The following is a 17,416-nucleotide window of genomic DNA, read 5'->3' as shown; positions in this document are numbered from 1 at the left end:
AAGTGTGCACAGTGATGGACCGGCGGCCGCACATAACACTCACTGAGGAGGAGCGCCTTGTTTCAGGCATGCGCAGTCCTGTGAGTCTAGCCTTATAGGGAGTAGCAAGATGTCCTCTGAAAAGCTTCCTACTTCCGGGTGTACAGATATGGTCGCGCCGCAATTGCTGGCTGGAAAGCACGACTTTGCGTGTCATACGGCTTGCCGCTTTACGGCTGCAGCACAATGGCGGCCTACGGGGGTAGTTTTGAAAGTGTGAGGAGTATCGAGGAGAAAAAGGAGAGCAAGAGACGAGCCCGGGAGGAGCTGCTGGTGCAGGTAATGGCGCAGTGATCAGTGTGATGCCAGGATGTCATTATGTGCCCTGTCCCTCCTGAGCCTGCCTGGCAGGGGCTCAGTCTACCAATAATGAGCTTTATATGATGTGTGCATGTAACGGAGGCTGTGCCTGCTGCCTCTTCTCCTGCGCCGCCATGTCACATGACTGGCAGCTCCTGGGCGCTTCTGCCTCCTACTATAATGATATCTGGACACGGGAGCGTGTGATTGGCTGCTGCAGTGGTCACATGACCCATTGCTGCAGCAGGAGGTAAAGCATGGGCCGTGTCAGGGTGGGAATGGCGGTGACGCGTGTTTTCTGGTAGAGTGACCCTGTAAGCGCCTTCCTGACGTCTGCTGTACATGTCTGTCCTATAGTGGCTGCTGGTGTACGGAGCAGGCTCAGGACCGGAGACCGCTGGTGTCTGCCTGTAACGGCAGCGACCAGAGCTAGGCCGATCGCTGCTTATTAACCATCTCCGTCAGCTCTGCCCTCATCCTGCTTCCTGTCGGGGTCCACACTACGATATCGATCCTACAGTTTTGGGGGAAAAAAATTACTGTATTTTTAGTTATAAGACGCAATTTCACACCTCCAAATATGGGAGGAAAATGGAGATGCGTCTTATAATCCAAAGGTAGCCTATTGGAGGAGCGGCCGCAGGGGTAACAGGAGGCAGGGTCGCTTCTTCAGGAAGACAATGACAGCAGCAGGAGTGGAGCGACGCTGCGGGCCCTGGGATCTCATCTCCAGACATCTCAATCTGCGCATGCGCCGCCTCCAGCCGCCATTTTCCCAAAGCTCACCGCAGGGAAATCAATGGGAAAGGGAACTCCGCTCAAAGGCGCCGACATCTCGTGAGAACCCAGGGGCCGCGGCCTCACAGCTCCTGGACGCCCCCTTCTCCGAGCCTGGGGCCCGCAGCATCGCCGGCCTCCTGTGACCCCGTTCCACTGACACCAACCCCCCCCCCCCAGTAAGATACTGTTGAAACGGGCAATAAGACTCCTCACCATTTTATTTAAAAAAAAACCAAAAAAAACTCACCCTATTTTTGCACCCTAAAATTTGGGGTGCGTCTTATGTTCCGGTGCGTCTTATAGTCTGCAGATACGGGAAGTACGGTATGTATTTTCGCCCACACCACCTAATGCTAATTTCGACCTGCAGCTCCCAGCACAGGATTTGCGCCTTGGATGGTTGGAAGGCGCACACTTTATCCTAGCTTGATCTCGTTATGTGCGGTAGCCAGGTGTCAGACTTCTATCTCTCTTATATGTTCGCTGGTATGCGATAGGTTAATCCCAATTCGTAAAATAACAATTTTTCACCATAACTGTATTTTTTGGGGTGATGTCTGGGGGAAAAAGTATTTACCTTTTTATGCTTAATGCAGGTGAAAGAAGACTACGAAAAGGAAGAGAGACGGAAGGAGCAGAGGCGGCTGCGGGGGGAGGACACCTGGATGCTGAGTGATGTGACCGAGCGCCTGGAGCAGATCGAGCAGGTACCACAGACTCCTATCAGCCTCTGTTCGCACGGCAAGGTTCTAGATTTTTTGTTCCGTGTTAAGATAATAAAAATGGAAATAAAAGCTTCCAACAGTCCAGGATCCAGCTATTTGAATGGGAATGACATAGAATGTCCTCTGTTGCCTCCTTTCCGTCCGAGAGATATATATATATATATATATATATATATATATATATATATATATATATATATATATATATATATATATATATATATATATATATATATATATTTATTTTATTTATTTTTTTTTGCTGGAGCAAAAAATGTAGTGTGCACACTTTTTTTTTTTTTTTTTTTTTTGTCCAGCCCAAAACATATAGTAAATGGATCTGTATTTTTTATTTTTTTGTTTTTTTTATTTTTTAACAGTAAAGTGTATGCGAAACACACGGATGGTTATCTGGTACGGGATCCATTAGTTAAACTCTGCGAATGCCCAGAATATGATGTGAAGGTGTGCTGGAGTCATACGCTCCTGATTCATTAAGAGGCGCGAACGTGCACCTCCACACAACTCTTAGGCTATGTTCACACGATCCTTTTTTTCCTGCGGATTTTTCAGGTCCTGTTTTGGAAAACCCGCAGTGCAAATCCGCGGTGGTTTTCCACTGCGTTTTTTTTGTCCTGTTTCTACTGCGGATTCCACTGCTGTTTTCCAACTGCAGTTTCCTATTGGTGCAGGTGGAAAACGGTTGCGGAATCCGCAGCAAGAATTGACATGGTACTTCTTTTTTTCCGCAGAAAATCAGCGCGGATTTTCCAGCGGAAAAAAGGAACGTCGGAACAGTGGATTTTGTTTTCCATAGGGTTACATTGTACTGTACCCTGCATGGAAAACGTCTGCAGATCCGCAGCTGAAAATCCGCTGCGGATCCGCAGCAAAAAAAGGATCGTGTGAACAAGCCCTTACTGCGGCCGGAGAATTGGAGTAAGATTTGTGGCGAGGCGGCGGCTCATCATGAATTTCACGAGTGGTGGTTTCCATTCCTGCACTGCCCCATCAGAGTCAAAGTTGGGCAAAAATGGCACGAGAACTCCAAAAAATGCTCACATGTTACGTCTTATGAAGGAAGTATATTAATTGTGAGGTAGAGTGTGATGTCAGTGGAACAACTGGTCAAAGCTGCATCCACATCTTGTCTCTGCCCAAAGGAGATGGCATCTGCCTAGTCTTATTGCAACTCAGCCATTGGGGAAGTCTCCTGGGAGAATGCTAGAGCTGTCCGGCATGGCAGCCTCAAAGACCTGGCAGATGGTTTGTAGATAGGAAAGAATCAATATTTGATATGCCACAGCCTAGCCCATTGTCCATTCACAAGCAGCATGTTTTAAAGGGGCCAATCCAGGTCATCCTGGAAATATGAGCCTATGATGAGGACTACAAAAATGAGGTGGCACATAGAGAAGGTGTTGTTTTGCATATGTGCGTCATCGTTGTGTTTTTTTTTTTTTACCTTTTTATGTTAAAGCTTAAAATCTTTTATAAGTTTGACCCTTGTATGCTCTAAAAGATTCCATAGCCTTTGAGAGCGTTTGCAACCTTTTTATTGTCTGACAGTAACATTTTGGGGACTCATCACCCCGTGTGATCGATGAGTGGTGCCAGGGTGTTAAGAAATTGGGGGAGTGTAGAATGTGTTGGGGTGTCATTTATGCTCACTTTATAGGAAATAAATTAACCATTGCATACGTACTTCCCATCATTTGCTGAGAAGTGTGTATGTGGCAACTTGTTGGCATGTGGCAGGATATAGTTGTTGTTTTTTTTTTTGTTTTTTTTTACTAATTAGGGAATTAGTACTTGGTTTAACCCCTTAATGACAGCCAATACGTCTTTTAACTGACCTGAGATATAAGAGAATAGCCTCCCCATACAGGTGACAATCCAGCAGCTGTCGGCTGTCCACTATAGCTGACAACTTGCTGCATCAGCCATGATCAGTGTTTGCACCTTCCAAATCTGTTTAACCCCTTAGATGCTGCTGTCAATGGTGACTACATCATATAAATGTTTAACAGAGTGTGGGGGCTTCCTATTTAACCAAATTGGTGCCCTCAGATCTTGATTTTGTGGTCCTGATGTTTGCCATGGCAATTCATGATGAAATAGCGGCGTTAGAGTCTGATGGCTGTAGTAATCTGTTAAGAAGTTAGAGACATTTAGGTGGTAAAAATACACATTTTTATTTCTGCATGCCACTTTGCATTAATTCCTGTAAAGCACCTGAAGAGTTAATAAACTACCTGACTGCAGTTTTCAATATGTCTAGGAGTGCTGTTTTTAACCCCTTCACCCCCGGAGCTGTTTTCGTTTTTCGCTCCCCTCCTTCCCAGAGCCATAACTTTTTTATTTTTCCGCCAATTTGGCCATGTGAGGGCTTATTTTTTGCGGGACGAGTTGTACTTTTGAACGACATCATTGGTTTTACCATGTCGTGTACTAGAAAACGGGAAAAAAATTCCAAGTGCGGTGAAATTGCAAAAAAAGTGCAATCCCACACTTGTTTTTTGCTTGTCTATTTTCCTAGGTTCACTAAATGCTAAACCTGCTATTATGATTCCCCAGGTCACTACGAGTTCATAGACACCTAACATGACTAGTTTATTTTTTACCTAAGTGGTGAAAAAAAATTCCAAACTTTGCTAAAAAAAAATAAAAAATTGCGCCATTTTCCGATACTCGTAGCGCCTCCATTTTTCATGATCTGGGGTCGGTTGAGAGCTTATTTTTTGCGTGCCGAGACGGCGTTTTTAATGATACCAATTCGGTGCAGATGCGTTCTTTTGATCGCCCGTTATTGCAATTTAATGCAAATCGCGGCGACCAAAAAAACGTAATTCTGGCGTTTCGATTTTTTTTCTCGTTACGCCGTTTAGCGATCAGGTTAATGCTTTTTTTTTATTGATAGATCGGGCGATTCTGAACGCGGTGATACCAAATATGTGTAGATTTGATTTTTTTTTTTAATTGATTTATTTTGATTGGGGCGAAAGGGGGGTGATTTAAACTTTTGCCATGCTTCAAAAGCCTCCATAGGAGGCTAGAAGCAGGCACAACCCGATCGGCTCTGCTACATAACAGCGATCATCAGATCGCTGTTATGTAGCTAAAATGCAGGTGTGCTGTGAGCGCCGACCACAGGGGGGCGCTCACAGCACGTCGGCATCAGTAACCATAGAGGTATCAAGGACCTCTATGGTTACCTTCCTGATGCATCGCCGACCCCCGATCATGTGACGGGGGTCGGCGATGACGTCATATCCTGGCCCGGCCGGATGCGGTAGTTAAATGCCGCTGTCTGCGTTTGACAGCGGCATTTAACTAGTTAATAGGTGCGGGCAGATCGCGATTCTGCCCGCGCCTATTGCGGGCACATGTCAGCTGTTCAAAACAGCTGACATGTCCCGGCTTTGATGCGGGCTCACCGCGGAGCCCTGCATCAAAGCGGGGGAGCCGACATCGGACGGTATAGTACGTCCGATGTCGGTAAGGGGTTAAAATGGTATCATGTTTGAGGGTTTCCCAACATATGGGACCCCTAAAGTCACTTCAAACATGGATAAGTCCCTAAAAAAATACATTTTGTAAATTTCCTTGAAAAAGAAAAATTGCTGCTACATTTTTAATCCTCCTAAAATGCTAACAAAATAAAATAACATTTTACAAATGGTGCTGATGTAAAGCCGACATGTGGGAAATGTTATTTATTAATGGTTTGCTGTGGTATGGCCATCTGGATTAAAGGGAAAATCATTCCAAATTTGAAAATTGCTAATTTTTTAACATTTTTCAAAATGTTTTGATATTTTTTTATAAATAAACACAAAACATATTGACCTAAATTTACCCTTATCCTAAAGTATAATGTGTCACGAAAAAAACAGTCTCAAAATCACTGGGATTTATTGAAGCGTTCCAGAGTTATTACCACATAAAGTGACACTGGTCAGATTTCAAAAATTTGGCTCCGTCACTAAGGGGTTAAGTGACTTCCCTGTACAAAAGAACCAGTATCCTTGCGAGGAGCGCACCAGTTCCACAAGGTTCAACTCAGTGCTTACTTAGACATAGTTGAAAATAGTTTCCCCTTCCCATTTTTCTTTATCTTTTATTTGGCGAAAGGCTGTTTACCGATATGGCAGCCGTATACCAGAAGCAGAGTAAGGAGGCCCTGACTAACCTCTGAGTACGGAGGAATATAGAGGCAGCAGACAAATCCAAAGATCTGCTGATTGGTGCCTTGATGGAGCAAAGTACTGTGGCACCTGAATAAAGAGAGAGCCCAACTCAGAGCAGCCAAGCAGTGGACCTGGTCCCGGAAATACCTTCTGGGGGGCGCTGACAATGCGAGTTGTGGGTCGAGCATGGATTTAGCAAAAGGCCTTAGTGAGAATGTGATGCCAGTTTTGGCCTGCAGCTTATTCTACAGTACCAGGTACAATAGTGCACAGTGACCGGAATCTGCTGAGCATACAGTCATGGCTGAAAGTGTTGGCACCCTTGAAATTGTTCCAGAAAATGAAGAATTTTTCCCAGAACATATTGCAATTACACATGTTTTGTTCTAAACATGGATATTTCCTTTGTGTGTATTTGAGCAACACAAAAGATAAAAGGCAAATTGGACGCGATTTCACATAAAACCCCCAGAATTTGTCTGATGAAATTATTGCCACTTTTCCAAAATTGTGGATAAGCAATTTTTTTTTTTTTTAATTTTTTTATTTTAAGCATGTGATGTTCGTTTAAACTCACCCTTGGCATGTAACAAGTGTGGGCAATATAAAAATCACAATGGAAACCAGATAAAAAGGGGAGAACATGGCTGAATCTTTTCACTTAGGCCGGGATCACACATGCGAGAAATACGGCCATGTCTAGCATGTAAATACCCGGCATTGCCGCCGTCACTCAGGAGCGGAGCTTGCGGCTCCATGTATTGCTATGCGGCTGCACGCTCCGCTCCTGAGTGCCGGCGGCAGTGCCGGGAATTAACATGTGAGACTTGGCCTTATTTCTCGCTTGTGTGACAGTCACACACACAGACAAAAAGCATAGAGAACAGAAAGAGGAGAAGAGAACTGTCTGAAGACTTGAGAACAAAGAACTTTGGAAAATATCAACAATCTCAAGTTTATCTCCAGAGATCTGGATGTTATTTTGTCCACGGTGCGCAACATAATCAAGAAGATTACAACCAATGGCACTGTAGCTAATCTCCCTGGACGTTGATGGCAGAGAAAAATTGATGAAAGGTTGCAACCCAGGATAATCCGGATGGTGGATAAGCAGCCTCAATCAAGTTCCAAAGAAATTCAAGATATCCTGCAGGCTCAGGGTGCTTCGGTGTTAGCGCAAACTGTCAACATTTGAATGAATTAACACGCTATAGCAGGAGATCCAGGAGGACCCCACTGTTGACACAGAGACATACACAAGCTAGGCAGTAGTTTGCCAAAATGTGCGTTAGTAAGCCAAAATCCTTCTAGGAAAGCCTTGTGGACAGATAAGACCAAGGTAGAGCTTTTTTGTAAAGGATGTAATTCTACTGTTTACCGAAAACTGAATGAGGCCTACAAAGAAAAAAAAAAAAAACACAGTACCTACAGTCAAATATGGTGGAGGTTCAAAGATATTTTGGGGTTTTGCTTCCTCTGGCATCGGGTGCCTTGACCTTGTGCAAGGCATTATGCAATCCGAAGATTGCTAAATAATATTGGATCGCTATGCAGTGTCCAGTGTCAGAAAGCTGAGTTTGCATCCAAGGTCACAGATCTTCCATCAGGACAATGGCTCCAAACATCGTTCGTTGCCATGGTGACCCGATGTTACCATGACGACATCCGGGTCACCAGACCTAGCAAACTTGCTGATCATGCCCAGTGCATGATGAGAAAGGTTGTCTGTCAGTGCAGAGCTGACAGTTACTACAGCATGGGGATGCTGCTTTATCTCCATTCTGTAGAAGCGATCAGCCTGCAAAAAATAGTAGTCCCATATTGGGACAAAGTAAAAAAAAAAAGTTAGAAAAAAGTAAAAACATTTTTTTAAAAAATAATTGTGAAAATATTTTAAAAAATCAAGATATTGTATCTCTAACTATTTTGAATGAAAAAAAATATACATATTTGGTATCACCGCATCCTCAACGACCCGACCCATAAAACTGTCCCATTAGTTAACCCCTTTAGTGAACACCATAACACAATAAATAAAACACAAGGCAAAAGACAATGCTTTATCATACCGCCGAACAAAAAGTGGAATAAAACGTGATTAAAAAAGACAGATATAAATAAACATAGTGCCGCTGAAAACGTCATTTTGTCCCGCAAGAAACGAGCTGCCATACAGCGCCATCAGCGGAAAAATAGAAAAGTTATAGCTCTCAGAATAAACATAATTTTTTTTCAATAAAATAGTTTTAATTGTATAAAAGCGTCCAAACACAAAATATATAAATGAGGCATCGCTGAAATCATACTAACCCGAAGAATAAAGCTGCCTATCAATTTTACCACACACGGAACGGCACAACCCTTTCCTGAATTGCTGTTTTTTGTTCGTGCTGCCTCATTATATCAGAATAGAAACAGATCAAAAAATTTCATGTGCCTGAAAATGGTATCAATAAAAAGGTTAACTCGTCCCGCAGAAAGCAAAGCCTCACATGACTCTGTGGGCTAAAATATGGAAAAATAGCTCTCAAAATGTGGTGACGCAAAAAATATTTTTTGCAATAAAAAGCGTCTTTAGTATGTGACAGCTGCCAAACATAAAAACCCGCTATCAATCTGGTATCGCTGTAATCGCACCAACCAGAAGAATAAAGTTACTTAATCACTTATACTGCATGAGGAACGGCGTAAAAAATAAAACCAATTCTTCACTCGTTGTTGATTTGTTCATTCTGCCTCCCAAAGATCGCAGTAAGGCTCGGCGCGCATTTATCCTGTGCTCTGCGCTGAGCGATTACACCGGGGTTTCCATGTAAGTCTCTGAAATATGTGATTCAGATGGAAACTGTGGCAGAAGATTCCTCATAATGAGGCAGATGGAGGCACTGTGGGCGCCGTCTGACCTGTGAGTCGGCAGTGTCCGTCTTTTTAGGATTGCATAAAAGTGCCTTCGGCCACAGTTTTGCGCACTTCTGAAAAGAAGGAAACTGCAGAACAGAGGACAGACGGAGTCCAGAGTAACTCTGCTGCCTCATTATAGTGAATGGATCCATCGGGGGTTCCATCTGAATTGCGTCAGAGATTTAGATGGAAACCACAGAGTAAGTGACCAGTATAGAGCGCCAGATGAATGTGATCCCAAATGTTACGTAAAATGTACCCAATAATAGCTTCCACTCAGTCCACAAAAAAAAAGCAAGTCCCCACTCAGATCTGTCATATGTTAATGGGACTATAGGGGGCTTCCACGTTACTGGTAGTTCAAAGGCTCCGGAAAAGCTAAATGGCTTCTCACCCACCAAAAGAAATTCGGCAAATTCCGCACTCCCAAATCCAAATGCCCCCCCCTTAGTCCCTCCCTTCTAAGCTCCACAATATACATAAACCAAATATTGCATCCACGTTTGGCATTTCTGAAGTGATGAGATCTCGCCTAACTTACAGGTGCAGGCCACCAGAAGCACGGGCTGGGCATACCATACTGGTGACTACAACTTACCGGTCACTACAATGGCAGATTTGCAATTTTTCACTCGGCAACATCCACTGTTGCCTGTTTCTGGAAAACACCCATGGAGTCAAAATCGTCACTACACTTGTAAATAAATTCGCAAAGAGTTATATTTTCCCAAATGGGGTCACTTGAGGGGGAATTCTGCTCTTTTAGCAATCAGGGGCTCTGTATATGGAGTCCGCAAACTCTTCTATGAAAATCAGCGCTCCAGGAGACAAATAGAGCTCCATTCCTCCCGAGTCTCTCCGTATGGCTAAGTAGCACTGTACAGCCATATGTGGGGTATTGCCAAGTTCAGTAGAAATTGTGGGACAAATTTCGGTGCCATTTTTATCCACTTCTTGTGTGAAAATTGAAAAACAAAAGTTTGGTGGTAAAAATGTAGTTTATTTGGTCTTCACCGCCCAATGGTATAAAATTCTGTGACACACCTGTGGTGTCAATATGATCACTGCACCCCTAGATGAATTCATTGAGAGGTGCAGTTTCTAAAATAGTCACTTATGTGGGGTTCTGCTGTTCTGGCACCTCAGGGGTTCTGCCAATGGGACATGGCCCCTCTCAAACCAGTCCAGCAAAAGCTGAACTCCAATATGGCGCCTCTTTTCTTCTGTGCTTTGCACTCTGCCTCCAAAGTAGTTTTCCCCCACATACTGGGTATCGGTGCACTCAGGAGAAATTACAATTTGTTCTGTATGGTTCAATTTATCCTGTTACCCGTCTGAAAATGCAATATTTTGTGCTAAAAACATACTTGTCTGTTTTTCGCTCCTCTCTCCCAGAGCCATAATTTTTTTTTTTTTCCCCATCAATATGGCCATATGGGAGCTTGTTTTTTGCGGGATGAGTTGTACTTTTGAAAAACCCCATTGGTTTTACCTTATCCTGTACTCGAAAATGGGGGAAAAAAAATTACAAGTGCCGTGAAATTGCAAAAAAAAGTGCAATTCCACAACTATTTTTTGGATTTTTTTTTTACCATGTTCACTAAATGCTTAAACTGACCTGTCATTATGATTCTCCAGGTCATTATGAGTTCATAGACACCAAACGTGTCTAGGTTCTTTTACTCTGTCGCCTCATTGCGGGACACAGGACCATGGGTGTTATGCTGCTGTCCACTAGGAGGCGACACTATGCCTAATCTGAAAAAGATTAACTCTGGCTCCTCCAAAGTTTGTAAAAATAAAATAAATTGCGCCATTTTACGATACCCGTAGCGTCTCCATTTTTTCGTGATCTGGGGCTGGGCGAGGGCTTATTTTTTGTGTACCGAGCTGTCGTTTTTAATGATACCATTTTGATTCAGATATTATCTTTTGATCGCCCGTTATTGCATTTTAATGCAATGTTGCAGCGACCCACAAAACATAATTTGTTTTTTGTTTTTTTTTCGCTACACCGTTTACCGATCGAATTAATTTTTTTTTATCACTTGATAGATCGGGCGATTCTGAACGCAGCAATACCAATTATGTCTGTTTTATTTTTATTTGTTTTATTTTAGTTTGAATGGGGGTGATTTGAACTTTTTATATTTAAGTTTTTTATTTTATAATTAAAAACTTTTATTTTTTACTTTTTGCATTCTTCAATAGCCTCCATGGGATTCTAGAAGCTGCAGTTGTCTGATCGCCTTTGCTACACACAAACAATGATCAGATCGCCTGTGTGTAGCAGAAATGCTCACTTGCTCTGAGCACCGACCGATGGGCGGCGCTCATAGCAATCTGGCAATGACAACCAAAGAGGTCTGCTGCAGACGCTGGGTTGTCATGACAACCCATCGGTGACCTGAGGTCATGTGACACAGGCGCCGATGAGCGGGATTAGTGACGTGCTTCCAGCACGATCACGTTTAAATGCCGCTGTCGAAGATTGACAGCGGCATTTAACAGGTTAACAGCCGCAGGTGGATCGCGATTCCACCTGCGGCTGCTGTGGGCACATGTCAGCTGTTCAAAACAGCTGACATGTGCCGGGAAAAATGTGGGCTCAGCGCAAAGGCGGAATAGTACGTGTACGGCGCATGTCGTGAAGGGGTTAATGTGCCAGCAACAATCTGGTAAATATTGGATGGACTTGGATTACATCTCTGTATAACTGGCCGCAACTTCCTCCTTATATCTGCTGATCGGTGGGGGTGTCAGAACCCAAACTGGCGGCAATAACTTAGAGGGTTGTTCCCCAAATTGTAAGCTATTCCCTTGCCATGGTGTAGAAGATGTCTTATTGTTTTCTGGGAGTCCAACCGTTGTGACCCCCAGCAATCCTGAGATCATGGCTCTGAAAGTGGGCGCTGCAGCCCCCTGTGGATCTGCACATGCTCGGCCTCAACTCCATCCATTGTGGGACTGGCGGACCCCCTTGTGAAGGAAAACAACATACATGTTCCCTGGCAGGTACGGCTGCATGGGGCTGAGGTCGGAGCATACACGGCAGGTGCCGACTGTGTTATACAGCTGTTCCCTGCCTCTAACAGCAGCAACCTGAGCCCGCTCTGATCTCTGCTTTTTTACCATTTAGATGCTCCTATCAATCTTCGGCCTCCGTATTTAAAGTGACCCTGTCAGCAGGATTGTGCTCAGTAACCTACAGACAGTGTCAGGTTGGCGCCGTTATACTGATTTCACTGATACCTGGCCGTCCCGCTATTCTTATCTGAATCTATCATACACGTATTAGTTTGTTTCTCGTGTTGTATCAGACAAAGACCAGTAAAATGGCGTCCTGATCCGGCTATGGCCCAGTATGGCTTGCCGCCGTGATGTGCTACAGAACCCATCATCAATCTTGTCCTACTTCTTCTTCTAGGAGAGTTCAGGAAAGAAGAAGAAAAAGAAAAAGGAGAAAAAGTCCAAGAAAGAAAAGAAGAAAAAGAGCAAAAAAACACAATCTGAGAAAAATGGGGGCTCGTCCGCCAGTACCGGCTCGGTAAGTGGGGAGGCGGCGGGTATGTCGGCACTGTGTAGTTCCGTGCTGTTATTTAGTAGAAAAGCTGTCGACTGCGCGGCGCAGTCCCGGTGCTTTATTTTCTGCAAAGGCCGCCATTATCCTGCTGTAGCTTCTCCTTCCAGCGCCATTAATCCTACTGTGACAGATGAATCCTGAATAAATAGGAAGACGCTGTCCTGGAAGAGCCGCGCGCACAGACCCTCCATTAAGGAGATTATTTTTCTGCCCGCGCTCCAGAACTATGTAGCGGTAAAACTGCGGGCGCGCGACCTTGTCTCTGCCAATTAACCTTGATATTCATCATCGTCCTCTTTGCTTCATGTCCTGATAATTTATTCCAGTCCGCAGGGTTAGAATGTGTCAAGGGTACATGATGGGGGTCTTACTCTGTGAATTGTCTCTAACCACTTCCTGCTGCTGCCAATTTTTTTTGTTGTTGTGCTTTTTCTCCCTATTTAAAATAAAAAATTAAAACAACAAAAATTGGTGTAAAAAAAAAAAAAATTATTAAAAAATTGTCGTCATTTTCTGAAGCAAATTTTGTTTAGTTGATGGAGTCGCGTAAGGTCTTTTTTTTTATTTTTATTTTTATTTTATTTTTTTTTTTGCTCTCCGAGCTGTCGTTCTTACTGATATCATGTTATAATTTTTGTGCTTTTGATGGGAGGAGCAGTAATTATAAAAAACCAAAAAAAAAATAATTTTTTTTCTTAGCCTTTTACCATAAGGGTTAATTGAACCGCTCGAACCTTTATAGGTGTGATGATACTAAATTTGCTTGGGTGGTTTTTACTATTTTTTTTAAATGCCTTCATTTTTGTATTTGGGTAAAAAAGGAGGAAGGGGGGGGGGGGTTGTGAATCAAACGTTTATTTTTTTTAATTTTTTTATTTATTTATTTATTTTTTTTTTTCAGTCCCCATAGGGGACTTAAACCGGTGACGGTTTGTTTGCCCTGTACTTTATTCTACTATATTTCATTATTGCAGTATATAGTGAAATCGTGACACTTAAATGCTTCAGCCAGAGATTGACAACAACGTTTTAGTGGTTAAACTCCAGTGATCAGCAGTAGATGCTGGCTGTGTCACACGGCTGGCATGCCCCATGGATGGTTCGGGCTTTGCTCCTCTTTACACCTTCACCCCAACTTGAGACGTGCCATAGATGAATGGTTGATATCAGGAAAAGGTTAATGGGGGCATCTGATACTTCATAAAGTCTATCTCTGCTCCATCGATACAGGGAACGTGGGGATCCCCATTCTCATGACCGGTGAGCGTCGCAGCCATCAATGACATCTCGACGATATTCGATAAGTCGTCATTAATAGAAACACCTTTAACTTCATTTTTGTCTTTTTTTTTTTTTTTTTTCTGAAAAGATTTCTACCTCGTGTGTGTTGCTCGTTTTCTTTTCATGTATATTGGTTATTTTCCTGTGCGCAGGATTCTGGCGGTGATTGGGTTGAGGCCGCCCCTGCTCAGCCGGTCAGCGACAAGAAAGCTTGGAAAATCCAGAAGGAATCGCCCGGGAGGGAATCGGAGCCAGAAGTTCAGGTATGTTACCCTAATACAGTGCTTGTGGCTAAAAATGTAAGGTTTTATAGAAAAAAATAAATGGCAGCATGTCATATGATTAATTCACATTTATAGTAAAACTTTTCTATTTAAAAGGAACCTGCTACCAGGTTTTCCCAATATGTGACCACCACCATTAGGGCCTCTTTTTACAGAATTTTAGGATGCTGTATATAAGTCACCAATCCGCTCTGCAGATCCCAAAAAAAGAGCTCCTATTATACTCCCAGATGGCACAGTCCGGTCCGATAGGCATCTCTGGTCTTGATCCGGCGCCTCCTCTCTTCTTGCGGTCCGGTCCGATGGGCGTCTCTGGTCTTGATCTCGCGCCTCCTCTCTTCTTGCGGTCCGGTCCGATGGGCGTCTCTGGTCTTGATCCCGCGCCTCCTCTCTTCTTGCGGTCCGGTCCGATGGGCGTCTCTGGTCTTGATCCCGCGCCTCCTCTCTTCTTGCGATGACGTCCTCCTTCCCTGCTCCGTGTGGATGATGTGTCCTACGTCATCCGCACTGTGGCCTCCTGCGCAGGCGCTCTTCTCTTTGTTCTACCGAGGGCACAGTACTGTAGTGCGCATGCGCCGGCTTTAATTCTGGGTCATCGGCGCTCTTTGGCCTGTTCCGGTGCATGCGCACTACAATACTTTGCCCTCTCCTCGGCACAGCATATAGGGGTGCGCCTGTACAGGAGCGAGATTGGGCGAATACTGGAAGGATATGGGGAACTGTGTCGCCCCACACTTCAGTAGCCATACCCACCATGGCTTTTTTTTTTTTTTTTTTGGCGCTTTTTTGAGACCACATAAAAACCTATGAATTACCGTGCAGTCTAGCAGGAGCAGGTCTGGTTGTCAGACCCAGCCACGGACCCTGAGTCACCCGCTTGTGCCAGTTACAGTGTTCACAGTCATGAACAGAGAGGAGGACCTAAAATTTTATTTTACGCTGTATATTTTTTCCACATAACTGGGGTCTCAATATGAGGGCTAAATGGAACAACCAATCACAATTTCTTGGACAATCCCTTTAAACCCTACCAGACATGGCAGTTTTCCATATGTGTGGGCCTCCACCATTTGTGCCCTTTCAGAGACTGGGCAGCAGCATTTCACTGGTTAACAGCAGTGGACGAAGCTCGTCTCTGCTCGCTGATGTTAGAGACAGATGATGGTTAGTACAGCCATCATCTGCCGGGAAAGGCGCAGGCTCCGCTCCTGAGTCCGCATCAAAGACCTGCAGCATCCCAGTATGTTTGTGTTTGCACTATTGTCTGTCTGCAGGGCACTATGGTTTTCTACTTTTAAAGAGAACCTGTCAGAAGTTTTGCCATACCGATCAGATGGTAAGCACCATGGCTAACCTTCATCTTAAAGGGAAGTTATCATCAAAAACAACTTCTTGTTTAATCAGGTTTTAGCGTTGGCTGTACTTTTAAAATAATATTGGCATCTTTTTCTTTTTTTTTTTTTTTTTTTTCCTTGACATGACGAACCTTAAAACCCCCCCCAGAATTATTGGTCTTGGAAATTTTTTTTACAGAAGCCAAAAGAGCTGTTTTAGACTCTAACTTCCTGTCATTTTAGGAAGAGTTTACAACAGTTTCTTTATCATTGGAGGCAGGGTTACAACAACAGGTCTATACAAAGCTGATAACAGAAGATCTACTAACCACAATAGGTGTTGTCACGGTCTCCCTTCCTTCACGGTGACCTTTGCACACGCTCATTAGATGCTTCAATAGAAAATACATGGTCGGGGGTCTGACTATTGTGGCTATGTACACATGTTGTTTCCTGAAACAGGAAGTTAGAATCTAATAAACACACCAGTGGAAAATTGCAGGATTTCTGTTTTTTATATTTAATACAGGTTGTGATAATGTAAATCTTAAAACCCAAAAACATTAAACACGAAAACCTGATTTTAAAGGAATACATACATGAGATGGTGAGCAGAGGCTGAGGTAAATGATGGCAATCTGTGTACAGCGCTGTGGAATGTGTTGTTGCTGTACTGGAATGGAAAATAAATGTAAACTTTTTTTTAACTTTTTCAATTCTATAAATAAATATAAATATAAATGTAATGTTATTTCTCCAAGACTTGTCAAGTGTTGGTGAAGAGTCAAACAGGCTTCATCTGTAAATCTCTGTCACATAGACTGTACCTTAGAAGCCGCTCGTATTTTATGTCTCATCTCTCTGGAAATGAAATGTGTAAGGCGCAAGCAATTTGCCCAGGTGGTTCCTAGTCCAGGCTGTACAATTATACAAGAAGATCGAGCTGAATGCAGACATGCTTCCGGCACGCGACCCCGTGGCCTGGGTTATGCTGCCGATTACCCAACTCTTTCCGGCTTTTATCTCTGAATTATACAGATATCTATTCATTTTTGGTCACTTTTTTTCTTCCTGTAGAAGTCAGTGAGTCCTCTCCAGACTGCTGTGAGTGATGTTCACAGCTAACATCCTCCCCACTCCCTGCGCAATGTTCTCTGCACAGTTCCTAGAGCATGCTCGCCGCACTCTCCTATAGAAGTCAGTGAGTCCCCTCCAGACTGCTGTGAGTGATGTTCACAGCTCACATCCTCCCTGCGCAGTGTTCTCTGCACAGTTCCTAGAGCATGCTCGCCGCACTCTCCTATAGAAGTCAGTGAGTCCCCTCCAGACTGCTGTGAGTGATGTTCACAGCTCACATCCTCCCTGCTCAATGTTCTCTGCACGGTTCCTAGAGCATGCTCGCAGCACTCTCCTATAGAAGTCAGTGAGTCCTCTGCAGACTGCTGTGAGTGATGTTCACAGCTCACATCCTCCCTGCGCAGTGTTCTCTGCACAGTTCCTAGAGCATGCTCGCAGCACTCTCCTATAGAAGTCAGTGAGTCCTCTGCAGACTGCTGTGAGTGATGTTCACAGCTCACATCCTCCCTGCGCAGTGTTCTCTGCACAGTTCCTAGAGCATGCTCGCAGCACTCTCCTATAGAAGTCAGTGAGTCCTCTGCAGACTGCTGTGAGTGATGTTCACAGCTCACATCCTCCCTGCGCAGTGTTCTCTGCACAGTTCCTAGAGCATGCTCGCAGCACTCTCCTATAGAAGTCAGTGAGTCCTCTGCAGACTGCTGTGAGTGATGTTCACAGCTCACATCCTCCCTGCGCAGTGTTCTCTGCACAGTTCCTAGAGCATGCTCGCAGCACTCTCCTATAGAAGTCAGTGAGTCCTCTGCAGACTGCTGTGATTCTGAGTGCTGTTGGCAGAAGCTCAGACAAGGTGATTTTAATTAGTAGAAAATGTATGTTCCTCATGGGCGTATTGTCTAATTCTCCCATTCTGATGTTTTTCTGG

General features: G+C 44.0%; 1 protein-coding gene across 1 annotated transcript in view; it reads left to right on the top strand.

Annotated features, from left to right (window-relative positions):
- Positions 1-2: 2 nt before the first annotated feature.
- The window catches only part of CWF19L2 (CWF19 like cell cycle control factor 2), a 125,723-nt gene continuing 108,309 nt past the window's right edge, over positions 3-17,416 (top strand). Inside the window, exons 1-4 of the mRNA XM_077298403.1 lie at positions 3-318; positions 1,716-1,826; positions 12,363-12,482; positions 13,952-14,062. Coding sequence (XP_077154518.1) covers positions 226-318; positions 1,716-1,826; positions 12,363-12,482; positions 13,952-14,062 — 435 coding nt within the window. The 5' untranslated portion in view covers positions 3-225. The remainder of the gene's footprint in view (positions 319-1,715; positions 1,827-12,362; positions 12,483-13,951; positions 14,063-17,416) is intronic.

The sequence above is a fragment of the Ranitomeya variabilis genome, chromosome 3 (assembly GCF_051348905.1).
Source record: "Ranitomeya variabilis isolate aRanVar5 chromosome 3, aRanVar5.hap1, whole genome shotgun sequence".
NCBI lineage: Eukaryota > Metazoa > Chordata > Amphibia > Anura > Dendrobatidae > Ranitomeya > Ranitomeya variabilis.
Note: the sequence above shows the minus strand (reverse complement) of the source record. Positions and strands in the feature narration are given on the sequence as shown.